The 13419-nt window shown below is 37.3% G+C and overlaps 1 protein-coding gene across 1 annotated transcript in view; it reads left to right on the plus strand.

Moving 5' to 3' along the window:
* The window catches only part of RAB21 (RAB21, member RAS oncogene family), a 37152-nt gene that overhangs the window by 13536 nt on the left and 10197 nt on the right, over positions 1-13419 (plus strand). The window contains exons 4-6 of the mRNA XM_006744519.3: positions 2856-2919; positions 9933-9987; positions 10462-10550. Coding sequence (XP_006744582.1) covers positions 2856-2919; positions 9933-9987; positions 10462-10550 — 208 coding nt within the window. The remainder of the gene's footprint in view (positions 1-2855; positions 2920-9932; positions 9988-10461; positions 10551-13419) is intronic.

Genomic DNA, 13419 nt, shown 5'->3' on the forward strand with positions numbered 1-13419 from the left:
CTTTCTTCTCACTAAATGTCCTGAACGATATAATATAAATTTTAAATGACAGTCTAGTTAGCGTTTATTTTAAACCTTCTTCATTATTTTTCACCCCTCTTTTTTTTTTTTTTTTTTTAAGATTTTATAATTATTAGCATGAGCAGGGGGAGGGCAGAGGGAGAAGCAGACTTGCTGCTGAGCATGGAGCCCGAAGCAGGGCTCCATCCCAGGACCCCTCGATCATGACCTGAGCTGAAGGCAGATGCTTGACTGAGCCACCCAGTTGCCTTTCACCCCTCTTTTAAACATAAACCACAAATGTAGAATTTTTAAAGTTGTTTGGAACCGAAGATAAGTTTCCATTAAACTTACCTCTGAATTCTCATCACAGTCAGGATGGTGATTAATTACTTATTTTACCCTTCCTCTGAAAGCCCCTCTTGGAATAAATTTGTCAAGGGTATGTAACTAAAAGGGGTAGTTTCCATGGCAGAAAGTTTACTTGCCCTTGAGTTACAGGTTTGTTCCTGTTGAAATTGCTTGCCTTTTTAGTTTTAGTTTTAGGTGGGGTTTTTTTTTTTTTTTTCCATTTGTTTTTCAGTATTTAATTGATGAAGCAACAATGCACATTAGTCCTTGGATTATTACATGTGGAAAAATTCAGTCCAAGGTGTAGAAAAAGGGAATGATAAAATAACTTGCAGGTTTAGTGATACTTGAAAAATTTATTTGGGGGCTCTTGTTTGTTGTCTCTTCCTGCCTTTTGACATAAATGGAAACGGTTTGAGTGTTTTATTAACAGAAGGTTGAGTCTTTTAGGTTGAAAAGTGACCATTTATCTCTTGCTGCATAACAAAACCCCCAAAACTTGGTGGCTTAAAACAGTGTTGTATTATTTCTCATGATTTTGTGGGTTGACTGGGCAGGTCCTGTGGTGTCATTGGAGTCACTCATGCAGCTGCATTGAACTTTGAGTTTGGTGGGGCCAGGACCATCTAGGAAGGCCTGTTCTCCTCCTTACGGCCTCTCACTCCATCTGGTGTCTCATCCTCTGGAGGATGCTCCCACATGCTCCCTCATTATTCCATATTCTAGCCTAAGCTGTGTACATTGACAACTGGATCCTAAGAGTAGCAGCCAGGCCTTCTTAAGGCTTAAGTCTGGAGCTGGCATAGCATTACTTCTGCCACATTCTCTTGGTCAAAGCAAGTTACAAGGCTAGCCCAGCTGCAGAGGGAGGGGAAATAGACTCTACCTCTTTTTTTTTTTTTTTTTAAAGATTTTAATTATTTGCGAGAGAGAGAGAGATAGCGAGAGAGAGCACAAGCAGGGGGAGAGGGAGAGGTAGGCTCCCCGCTGAGCAGGGACTTCCGCCCCCCTCCAAGACTCTACCTCTTGATGAGAGGATTGGTAAAAAATATGTAACCATTTCTAACTCACCACAGAATGTATGGAGATAATGAGTAGGATGCCTGCAGAAGAGGATCTATTTGCAGATGAATAACACATTTTTTTAAAAAGTTGGTTAGATTTAGTAGGTTTTGATACTACCTATACAGGGAGTAGAGTAATATGTAATTGGATTCTGGCATGTTTCCTTTGAAATGATGAGGATGTACATTTCATACCAAATTGTCACATTTTTCTTATGTGACATCAACTAGGGATAGAAGTTCAGTACTTCTCTAAAAACTTTCTGCATACATGTGAATAAAAAAAAATGGGGCTGTACTGAGAAAACTGTGGTTCAGTGCTCTGAGAAAGATAAGGTGATGATATTGATTACCTTTCCTTTTATAAGTTTGGGGTGTATTAAAGACAGTTCCTCTGCATTCTTGCAGAAAACAGGAGTGTGGGACTGTTACATTTGTATTGTAGGATCAGATGCACAGTAAATGCTTACTTACCACGTATTTATTGTAACTTTTATAATTTAAAGATGTTTGTGCATTTTTTTAGGAAGATGTATAAGTTCTGTGTGATTTGATTACATGGAAATTAAATTCCATTACAAAAAATGAAGGAGGTATTCAAGTTTGTTCTTTATCCTATTTTATTGTAATCAGCATATTTAAAATCATGAGTTCAAAAGATTAATTTACTTAACTTGAGTGTACTTAACTGTGCCTACTGCTGTGCTTCATCCATAGTGAAGAATCTGTTTGTTACTGGAGTCATTGTATACCAGTGGTTCTCCACAGGAGGTGGCAATGTTTGGAGACATCTTTGGTTATCACAGCTGGAGGGTGGTACTGATATCTAGTGGGTAGGAGGCCAGGGATGCTGCTCAGTATCATACATTGCATAGGGCAGTCCCTCACAACAGAGTTAATCTGAGCCAAAATATCAGTAGTGCTGAAGTTGAAAAAACCTATCATACACTAAAGGATGAGAATTTATTTTGGTACTCTTTTTGGTGCCCATATACAGTTTTCCCCCTTTTAAGTGTGTGACACAGAAGCTTCTATGCCCTCTAATTTAGAACCAATTAGAATACAAAAGACTTTTAATTTTAAGATGTTCATAAGGCCAAAGTGACTCTACAAGCATCTGTTATCAGAGGCTGGAGTTGACATGCTTTTGCTCTAGTGAATAGTTTTGCTGGATCTGTGGAAGATTTACGAAAAATTATAATTACAGGCATTTCTGTTTATACCTCGTGTAGATCTAGAGAGAGATCATTCCATTGGATGTTTGTATGTTGTAGTTTGCAATATAGTTTGTCAATAACTGATCCTACACTTAAACATTTCTAGTAACTAAATATATGGGCTGTTAGACAAATTCTGAGGTATTTTGACAATGTGGAGTTTGGGGTGTTGTAATGATAGTCGTGGCAACAGGATTTACTATTTACTCTTTTGTATACACAGGTAAAAAACTGGGTCAAAGAATTACGGAAAATGTTGGGAAATGAAATCTGTTTATGTATAGTTGGTAAGTATCATTACTTTTTTAAAAAAATGTCCTCTGTTTCAAAAAAAAATGCTTTGTTTCCTTAATGTTATTAGAGAATAGCAAATAAGTAATTCTCATTTTTAAAGTAATATGAGAAAGGAAGAAGAATGATATTTTAATATTTAATATTTTAGAGTAATTTATGATTTGGAAGTGATCTTTCAGGAGATTCAGACTTCAGGGAAGACCTTGAGGAACAAATGGGAAACTAACCATGTAAACTTTCAACTCCCAGACTTGCTTCAATTTGATCTTTAGTTTTTCATCATAAGATTTTCTTTAGAAAAAAAGAATTTAGGAACTACTTTAAAATAAAATTAAAACTAACGACTTAGGCTAGTATTCTTGTTTTATACATTTAACTATACACGTTTTTGAGTTAAGGACAAATTTGACTCTCGAGGATATGAGCAAATCATGATACTAGGGTGGAGGAATATTCTTAATGGGTAAAATAAAGGAACTCTAGAACTCACTCTTGGACTTCTGGAATTTCTCTTTGGTTCCCTTTTTCTTTATCATTTCTATGATATTTTTTTTAAAGATTTTTTATTTATTTATTTGACAGAGAGACAGGGAGAGCAGGAACACAAGCAGAGGGAGAAGCAGGCTTTCCACTGAGCAAGGAGCCCGATGTGGGGCTTGATCCCAGGACGCTGGGATCATGACCCAAGCCAAAGACAGACGCCTAATGACTGAGCCACCCAGGCGCCCCTATGCTGTGTTCTTAGTAGACATTATTTCATGTAATTCTCATAATTTTAGGAGGGCTTTTTTTTTTTTTTAAAGATTTTATTTATTTATTTGACAGAGACATAGCGAGAGCAGGAACACAAGCAGGGGGAGTGGGAGAGGGAGAAGCAGGCTTCCCGCAGAGCAGGGAGCCCAACGTAGGACTCGATCCCAGGACCCCAGGATCATGACCCGAGCCGAAGGCAGACGCTTAACGACTGAGCCACCCAGGCGCCCAGGAGGGCTTTATAGAGGAAGCTGAGCCCTGGAGATACTTGATAACTTGCGCAATATCAAGCAGCTTTTGGAGATGGGATATGAATTGAAGTCATTCTGATTCCTGTGCTTTGTTATTAATCCTTATGATGAATAGCCTCATGCTGTTTTCTTTCTTTCTGCATGACTGGTAGAATAGCAATGACCTAGAAGAAACCAGGGTAGTTTTAGTGGAGGACCTAGAATGGAATGGTCAATGTGGGCACATTTGATTTTTAAGAATTTTTTTTTTAAATTAAGAGTTTACATTTCTTATATTGTCTCACCATTAGATTGGCAAACTCTACAGTTCCAGATCAGGGCGCATGTCTCGGGGAAGATGCCAAGGAGATTATCTGACCTACTTTTTAAGTCTAGATACTAGATGTTAGGCTAGATGGCAAGAGTATTTCAGAATGGAACACGGGAATAGTAGGCCACATGGGAGTTTGGGCCAAAGCTATAGCTAGTCATTAGTGAGTTTGGCCTGGCTTTGTCTGGTATCTGGGACTTAATGGGAATGGAAGTAGTCACAATAGGTGACTAACTACAGATTTGATTATTTGGGATTCTGGTTATCTCTCAGAAGAGGGAAAGAAATGACTAAATATACTTAAAGTCAAAGAAGCCTCAAGAGTTTGTTACTTAACCCAGGTTACAAAGTAACATTTTTTTAAAAACAGCTGGATAAATAAAGCTTAAGAATAATTAATTTGAGGGTGCCTGGGTGGCTCAGTTGGTTGAGCGACTGCCTTCGGCCCAGGTCGTGATCCTGGAGTCCCGGGATCGAGTCCCGCATCGGGCTCGCTGCTCAGCAGGGAGTCTGCTTCTCCCTCTGATCCTCCCCCCGTCATGTGCTCTTTCTCTCTCTCATTCAGTCTCTCAAATAAATAAATAAAATCTTTAAAAAAAGAATAATTAATTTGAACCATATATTCTTCATGTTCATATTATAAGAAGTTTTAGGAATATTGCTGGTAGCTTACTATCCCAAGTAGGGTCAGATAATCCTCATTTAATGTTATATAATGTTTATTAATGATTGGTATAAAGTCTAAAAAAGCTCTCGTTCCTTTTCTGTTGGCAAGTGTGACATGGAATTTTAGTTGCAATTCATTGTTGAAAGAAGTTTGAGAGCCCATTTACCACAAAAGGAAAATTTCACAAATTTAACATACCTGTGTAAACAAGTAACTTAGAGGTCTCACCTGTGTTTCTTTTTCATCCCAACACTACCCCAGCTGCCTTCCCCTCAGCATTGCCCACCTCCAGATACTGTCTTGTCTTTGTACTGCATGAACTAGTTTTTTTTTTATGTTATGTTAATCACCATACATTACATCATTAGTTTTTGATGTAGTGTTCCATGATTCATTGTTTGTGTATAACACCCAGTGCTCCATTCAATATGTGCCCTCTTTAATACCCATCACCAGGCTAACCCATCCCCCCACCCCCCTGCCCTCTAGAACCCTCAGTTTCTTTCTCAGAGCCCATAGTCTCTCATGGTTCGTCTCCCCCACCGATTTCCCCCCCTTCATTTCTCCCTTCCTACTATCTTCTTTTTTTTAACATATAATGTATTATTTGTTTCAGAGGTACAGGTCTGTGATACAACAGTCTTACACAATTCACAGCGCTCACCATAGCATATACCCTCCCCAATGTCTATCATCCAGCCATCCCATCCCTCCCACCCCCCACCACTTCAGCAACCCTCAGTTCGTTTCCTGAGATTAAGAATTCCTCATATCAGTGAGATCATTTGATACATGTCTTTCTCTGCATGAACTAGTTTTGTTTTGAATTTTATATAAATGAAATTATATAGTATGAACTCTTGTATTATGTTTTTTTTTTTTTTTGGCTTTACATTATGTTTGCAGGATTTTCCTATGTTTTTGTATATAGTTGTAGTTCATTTTATTCTCTTTGCTCTCTAATACTTTATTCTATAAATATTCCACAGTTTATCCTTTTGTTATTGATAGGCATTTACATTATTTTTTCCACATACTGATTTTCATTCTTTTTTTTATAGTAGTTCAGTGTTTATTCATTCTTCTATTACTAAATTCATTCTTCTATTACTAAATTCAAAATAATAACACTGCTTCCCAGTGTTAACTCATCATGTTTCTGAATCTTTATGTTTGATGGTATCATCTCCTGGCTTCCCAGGATTCTATATAATCTAATGAAAATTAAATAATAATTTGGAAAACACTTGGCATAGAGATGGCATTTGACAAATATTTGGTCCTTTTCCTCTAAATAAGACACCTTTGCAAACATTTGGATGCTTCACCTGAAATCTTATATTCTGTAGTCTTCAATTGTTTTTCATTTGGTTTAACTTGTAGACATTCTTACCATCCTGATTATTTTTTCCTAGGTTTATTTCAGTGTATAAATGTGTCTTCTACACTTGAACACTAGAATCCAAACATTGTTGAGCCAATGTATACTTAAATGACTCTCTCTTTAAAATTCTCCCATTATCATTCTGCCAACACTGCCCAAGATTGCATACATTTTTTAGCATCCATGTCACAGTGTCTCTTTTACATAGATTATAGTTAACAAAAATCTGAATCACTTTTTTATAAGTATTGCTTTTCTGTCAAGCTTTTCCCATCTTTTTCTTTTATAATTAAGTTATTTAAACTTAAGTGTAGGAATTTCAACTCATCATATTTCTGAATCTTTATATTTGATGGTATCATCTCCTGGCTTTTTCATGTCAATTAAATACTTAACCTTCTAGGTCCTTATCTAAACCACTTATAATGTGTTAACCAGTAATGGAGAACTCCATACTTTGCTAGCAGAGATTTTTCCATCTCAGATTAGCACTCTTAGCTGTGGTTGCTTTATTTGATAATATTTTGCTTCTAGTCTGTCCTTAACATTTGTATGTTTGTTAAACAAATAGTTATTTTTAATAATAGTTACCATTTATTGAGTCCTAGGTACTGTCCTAAGAACTATACATTTATGCTTTCATTAAGTCTTCTGACAGCACTACAAGAAGGTATTGTTGCCATTTCCATTTCACACATGAGAAGTGGGCTAAGAGCTTGATACATCCCAAAGTACATAGCTAGTTAAGGTAGACCTAGGATTTTAACTTAGGTCTGTCTGCTAGATCAAGCCCATATTCTTAACCAACATTATATATTGCTTACTATGTACCAGCCTTGGGAATAGTGTAGTATAAGAATAAGTGAACAAAATAGATATGGTCCTTATCTTCCCAGAGCTTATTGTGTAGAGAGAGGGAGAAGAACACACTGTTATTATATATTACAATAAATGCTATGAAGGGGGAAGTACAGAGTGCTGTGATAGCACTAAAGCAAACCAAACTATATTTGGGGGGAGGGAAGTTAAAGGAAGACTTCCTAGAGTGTTGGAGTAACTAAATTAGCTAGATGAAGCTAGCAGGGTGGTAGTAAAAAATGTGTTGCCTATCATGGGCTTTAATTTTCTCATAATAATATGATTTTCCATTTGATCATTCACTGTGATGAATAAAGCTGATATTAATAACTGCTTTATTGAGCATGTACTATATGCTAGGTCTTTTATATTATCATATTTTCATATCAACCATGCTAAGTTTGTTAGCTACATTTGTACAGAGTGATACTAAGAGAGGTTAGTAATTTTCCCCAAAATTACATAGTTATGAAGTGATCCAGGACATAAAAACAAGCTTTATCAGGTTTAAAGCTTTTGAAGGCTTCTTTTGACTGGCCCATACACCACCATACAGTCTAAGCAAAATAAGGTTCCAGCCCTTTACTGCCATTAGGCCATCTGCCCTTTCATGTTCTTAATTCAAATCTGTATTTATAAAGAAGATAAAGTTCTTACTATTCTTAGCAGGGTGGCTTTTCCCTTTCCTCTCCAATAGCTTCAGCCAACTTTTTCCCCCTAATTTTTATAGTACTATACTTTAGTTGGTGGTAATCCTTGTTTTCAGGTGTTTCAAGCCTATTAGAAAGTTCCCTATATAGCTGCATAGTAACATTGAAATAGATGAGCCCCAAAGCCTTAATCCTTCAGATGTCTTGCCTTTAACAACTGTAGGCACTAACAAGGTTTTGAGTTTGGAAAGATGTCAGTCACCAAAATGCAGTTTTTTATGACTTAATCTGTGTTATTAATCCCTTTATGGACACTGATTGTTGAAAGAAATAGTGGTAAAAAAAATTTTTTTTGTTTAAAATAGTAATTAGCTTACTAAAAAAGCTAGCTATTTTAATGATAAACGAATAATTTTCCTCAGATATTCATTTGAGGCATTACTCAAATTATCTTTATCTTCATTTTTTAAAAAATGGATGTTGATAATTCTGGTAGAATTTGAAAGCAGAGGAATTAGAGATTGAGAAAAACAACTCATAGGGTTTTAGTTAATTGGAACAAAAGTCTTCCGTTTTGCCTTGAGTGGCAGAATTCTTGTGCCTCTGTTTATTGGAACCACTGGCCACTAGGTGGTGCTTTTTGCATTCTTCAAAGCATAAAACTTGTTTTTCTTCAGGTGACTGTCAGATGTATTGGCTGTAATATTTAGCAAATTTAAAATTTTATTGACAAATATAATGTAGGAAATCAGAACTAAAATGTTCTTCTTGCTGAGTTAAACAGATAACTGTTCAAAGAAGGAACAGTTCATTACTGAATTTGTTGGTAATCACTAAGCTTTAGTATATAGTCTGTTTCCTTCTCATGCTTTGGCTATGGTGTCAGATAGTTACTTGCAGCTGCCCGCAATTGGGTGCTCAGATTATTTTAGGTCCTCCATATACAGAATCTCTGGGCTTGTACTTCTCAGTTATAAACATTGGATCTTTCAGTGGGTGCTTACTTTAGTCCTTATCTGAAATTGTCTTCTAGATTCTCTAAGGTCCCAAGAAAAGGTGACCTTATTTACAAAGGTTTCCTTTTTCTCCCCTTATAAGTCATAATAGAAATGAAAATATTTGTTTGAAATATCCTTTCTGCGGCATCTGGGTGGCTCAGTTGTTAAGTGTCTGCCTTCGGCTCAGGTCCTGATCCCAGGGTCCTGGGATCGAGCCCCGCATTGGGCTCCCTGCTCAGCGGGGAGCCTGCTTCTCCTTTTCCCTCTCCCTCTGCCTGCTGCTACCCCTGTTTGTGCTCTCTCTGTCTCAAATAAATAAATAAAATAAAATAAAAAGAAATATCCTTTCTTAGGGTATTTTCTCCTTTTTCTGTTATTTCCATTACCTTTAGTATTCTGTGTGTCCAGCCAACTCACCTTAACCTCTACACTGTATTTATTAAGGAATCTGCATTTTGCAGTTTCTTCACTTTTATTCTAGTGGCTTTTTAGCATAATCTCAGTTTTGTCCCATTGTTTAAGAAGAGCTAAACTTATTTTCAGTAATTTTAAATTTGTATGATGTGCATGTATTAAGTTCTCTCATGTTGTTAAACAGTACAGTTTCCTCTCCTGTGGTAGTGAAGTGCTTAAAAGGCCATACGTTTAAATGCTATGTTTAACCGGTTCATATCAGGAAACCAAAATACCCTTAGGGTCCAAGAGTCTATCCTAATATATTTCATGAATAGTAAGGTAGCCTTGCTTAATTATTGACTGGCTGTATGTTGATTGGGAACCATTTACATTTGGTTAAGAATCATAGTTTATTCCTCGGTTCCCAAGTGACTGTTAGTCTCCATTATATCCTAAATCAAGGAAAAGTGCCCATCTCTTTGGAAAAGTTATTTTCTCTGACAGAGGCTGCAGCTTCAGGAGGGATATGCATTGGGCCATTTGAAGGACATTGAGGCATTTACCTTGCAGTCATGATCAACCCTCCTATCATAGGGTTTAAGGAAATGTAGAAGTCTGATGGGGATTTGTACTATTTTTCCAGGTAATTAAAATGGCAACTGTGTATTTAGAATTGGCTTTGTTTTGTTATAAAAATGAATCAATATTAAGAATAGGCATTTTTGCTTTTTCAAACTAGGTAATAAAATAGACCTGGAAAAGGAGAGACACGTTTCCATTCAAGAAGCAGAATCGTAAGTGTTTTCCCTTTCCCCCTCCCTCTAGTCACTCCCTAGTAGAAGTCTTTCTCTTTGCACAGTGTGCTTTACCATTTAGGTATTACTCAAACCTCTTAATATAAAGTGAGCTGTTGGGTTCAGTGAAGCACTGGTAAATTCTGGACTTTTGACAACATCTAAAAATATTCCATTCTCACTTCTCTTTTTGATTTTAGTAAAAAATGTAAAGAGTGATGCCAAAAAAAACCTATCATAATCAAATAGTCACAAAAACTTTTATTAAAGTATTTGGGTTCCAAATTAACTTAAAAATTTCAAGTCTGTTATCCTTATGTTCTTATTTAAAATTTGGTTCAGTGTATCTTAATTTCACTAAATGTGGGTTAATTAGTAATAAGTCACTAAAATTGCTACTTAAAAAAATTCAAATAGCAGTTATGACAAAAATAAAATTTTTTATCAATCACTGATGTTACTTTTTTTTTTAAGGTATGCAGAATCTGTGGGAGCAAAACATTATCATACTTCAGCCAAACAGAACAAAGGAATTGAGGAACTCTTTCTTGACCTTTGTAAAAGTAGGTATACTCAGATTTTATATATTTAAAAATTTTTCTTCTAAAACTATTGATAATATTTTTTAAGTGATGTTTTATAGTCTCCATTAATGACCACATCAATGATTTCTCACATCTACCAGTACTATTATTTGCTTAATATTTTTTCTTAAACTCATTTTTTAAAGCTTAAAGATCTACTTTAGCCCTATTTCAAGAAGTAGTTAATAGATAATGAAATCATGGAGATGGTATGTGCCAACTACACATTAAAATAAATGCATAACTATCAAAAATAAAAATAGAAGGAGAATACACAGATTTAAGAGATGTAACAACCTGCTGTGGTGGATGGATCTTATTTGGGTCTTGATTTGACAACGTAGTGAAAAAGAATATTTGTCAGACAGTACAGAGTATGTGAACACTCACTGGATATTTGATGATATTAAGAAATTATTGAGGGGCACCTCGCTAGCTCAGTCAGTAGAGCATGGGACTCTTGATCTCAGGGTCCTGAGTTCAAGCCCCACATTGAGTGTAGAGCCTACTTGAAGAAAATATAAATAAATAAAAACAGTAAAGTCAGTCTTTAAAAAAAAATTATTGAGGTTCTGGTTCAAGATGGTCACATCAGAAGATCTCCAACTTATCTTCTCTAGACACACTGAGTCTAAAGCTATATATGGAACAACTTCCTCTTAAAAAAAAAAACCTAAAGGCTGGTTGAATGACAGCTGTACATTGGACAAACAAGAAGAAAACCACATCTAAGAGGGTAGAAGAGGCTGTAACACAATCTTGCCATAAACCCCATCCCTGGTGTGGTGACCCACAACCAGAAGGGAACTGAAAAACCCATAGCTTCTCCCTAAGGAGTGAAGACTTTGAACCCCACAGTGGGCATCTCAACTTTTAAGATATAAATGAGAGATGATTCCCCCGTCTAGCTTTGAAAACCAGCATGGCTCACATCCCAAGACCTACAGGACTGAAGCAGTCTTAAAAACTGCTCTTGAAGGGCTTGCGCTTGGACTCACTTGCCCCAGGTCCCAGCTCAGAGGCAGCTGATCACACCAACTTAAAGTGAGGGAGGCTCACCTGCTTATATTAAAGGCATATAGTTTAACACACATCTAGGAGCCTGCTGATAGAATACTCTCCCAGCACAGAGACTGGCAGGCACAATCTTCATGCTCTCCCACTGCTGTGCTCCAGAGCACCATTATCTCCCAGAGGGGAGCTTTTACACACATCTGGTGCCCCAATTTTTGCAGCTGCCACCTAGGAAATCTATCTTGATCACCTGGCCTAGAGACCAGGGGAGCTTGTATTCTTGGTCCCATTGGACTTTAATAATTGATGTTACTCAGAAAGGAGCTCATACCCCTGTCTGGTACCCAATTCTTATGACTGCTGCCAGGGGATACCTCTGCATTACCTGGCTCTGGTGGCCAATGGGGCTTATGGTCATGGGTCCCATGGGACTATAAGCAACAGAGAAAGAGTTCTTAAACAACTACCACCCACAGGGCACAGCAAGTAGCAACAGACCCACAAGCTCAATTTTTCTGTGAAGGATGCCTGTTAGCTAGTCATCATGACTGTGGCCTGAGGGGCAAGTTTCAGGTTTGGGACACATTTAGTGGCCTCTGGAGCTGCTTTCAAGGACAGTAGGCTGTGAGCACCATCTTGGTGCTCTTCTTCTACCTGTTCTAGCTTGCTCATAGGAAGAGCTTTTCCATTTGTTTGGAGCCCTAATTTTTGTGACTGCTATCCAGGGGATACCTCCAGATCACCTGGCCCTGGTGGCCAGTGGGGCTTATGATTGCAGTCCTATAGGACTATATATTTGCATACTTTTGGGGTTTTTTGTTTTCTTTTTTTAAGATTTGAGAGGAAAAGCATGAGCGGGGGAAAGGGCAGAGGGAGAGGAGAGAGAATCCCAAGCAGACTCTGCCTCTGAGCATGGAGCCCCACACAGGACTCGATCCCATGATCTTGAGATCACGACCTAAGCTGAAACCAGGAGTTGGAGGCTCATCCAACTGCGCCACCCAGGCATCCCTATATCTGCATACTTTTGAAAGCCGATGCCTAAAGATTGGGCTTCCAGTCACTCTGAATCTAGGTGCTGAGATCCTCCCCTTTGGGAACTGATAGGTCTTGGGACATCCTCAACTACTGGGAGCTATTAAAAATATAATAGGTTGCTTGTTCCATTTACTGTATAGAAAACAACATGGAGAGTCACACAAAATGAAGAAACAGAGGAGTATGTTTCAAATGAAAGAACAATATAAAACCTCGGGAAAAAACCTTAGTGGAACAGATAAGTAATTTACCTGATAAGGAGTTCAAGGTAATGGTTATAAAGATGATCACTGAATTGGGGAGAAGAACGGATGAACACAGTGAGACCTTCCAACAGGAGATGGAAAATATAAGAAAGTACCAGGTAGAAATCACAAAGCTGAAGAATACAATAAACGAACTGAAAAATACACTGGTGATATTCAACATCAGACTAGATGAATCAGAAGAAATGATCAGTCAACTCAAAGACAAGGCAGTGGCACTCACCCAATCAGAGCAGCAAAAAGAAAAAAGTGAAAGGGATAAAGCAAAAAGAAAAAAAAGTGAAAAAATTGAAGATCGTTTAAGGGATTTATAAGACAACATCAGATAGCCTAACATTTGCATCCGAGGGATTCCAGAAGGAGAAGAGAGAGAGAAAGAGGCAGAAATCTTATTTGAAGAAATAATGGCTAAAAACTTCCCCAGCCTGGGTAAGGAAACAGACATCCAAGTCCAGGAAGCCCAGAGAGTTCCAAATAAGAGGAACCTAAAGAGATCCACACCAAAGATACATTATTAAGCAAATGTCAAA

Source organism: Leptonychotes weddellii, chromosome 5 (genome assembly GCF_054177405.1).
Source record: "Leptonychotes weddellii isolate Sample4059 chromosome 5, ASM5417740v2, whole genome shotgun sequence".
NCBI lineage: Eukaryota > Metazoa > Chordata > Mammalia > Carnivora > Phocidae > Leptonychotes > Leptonychotes weddellii.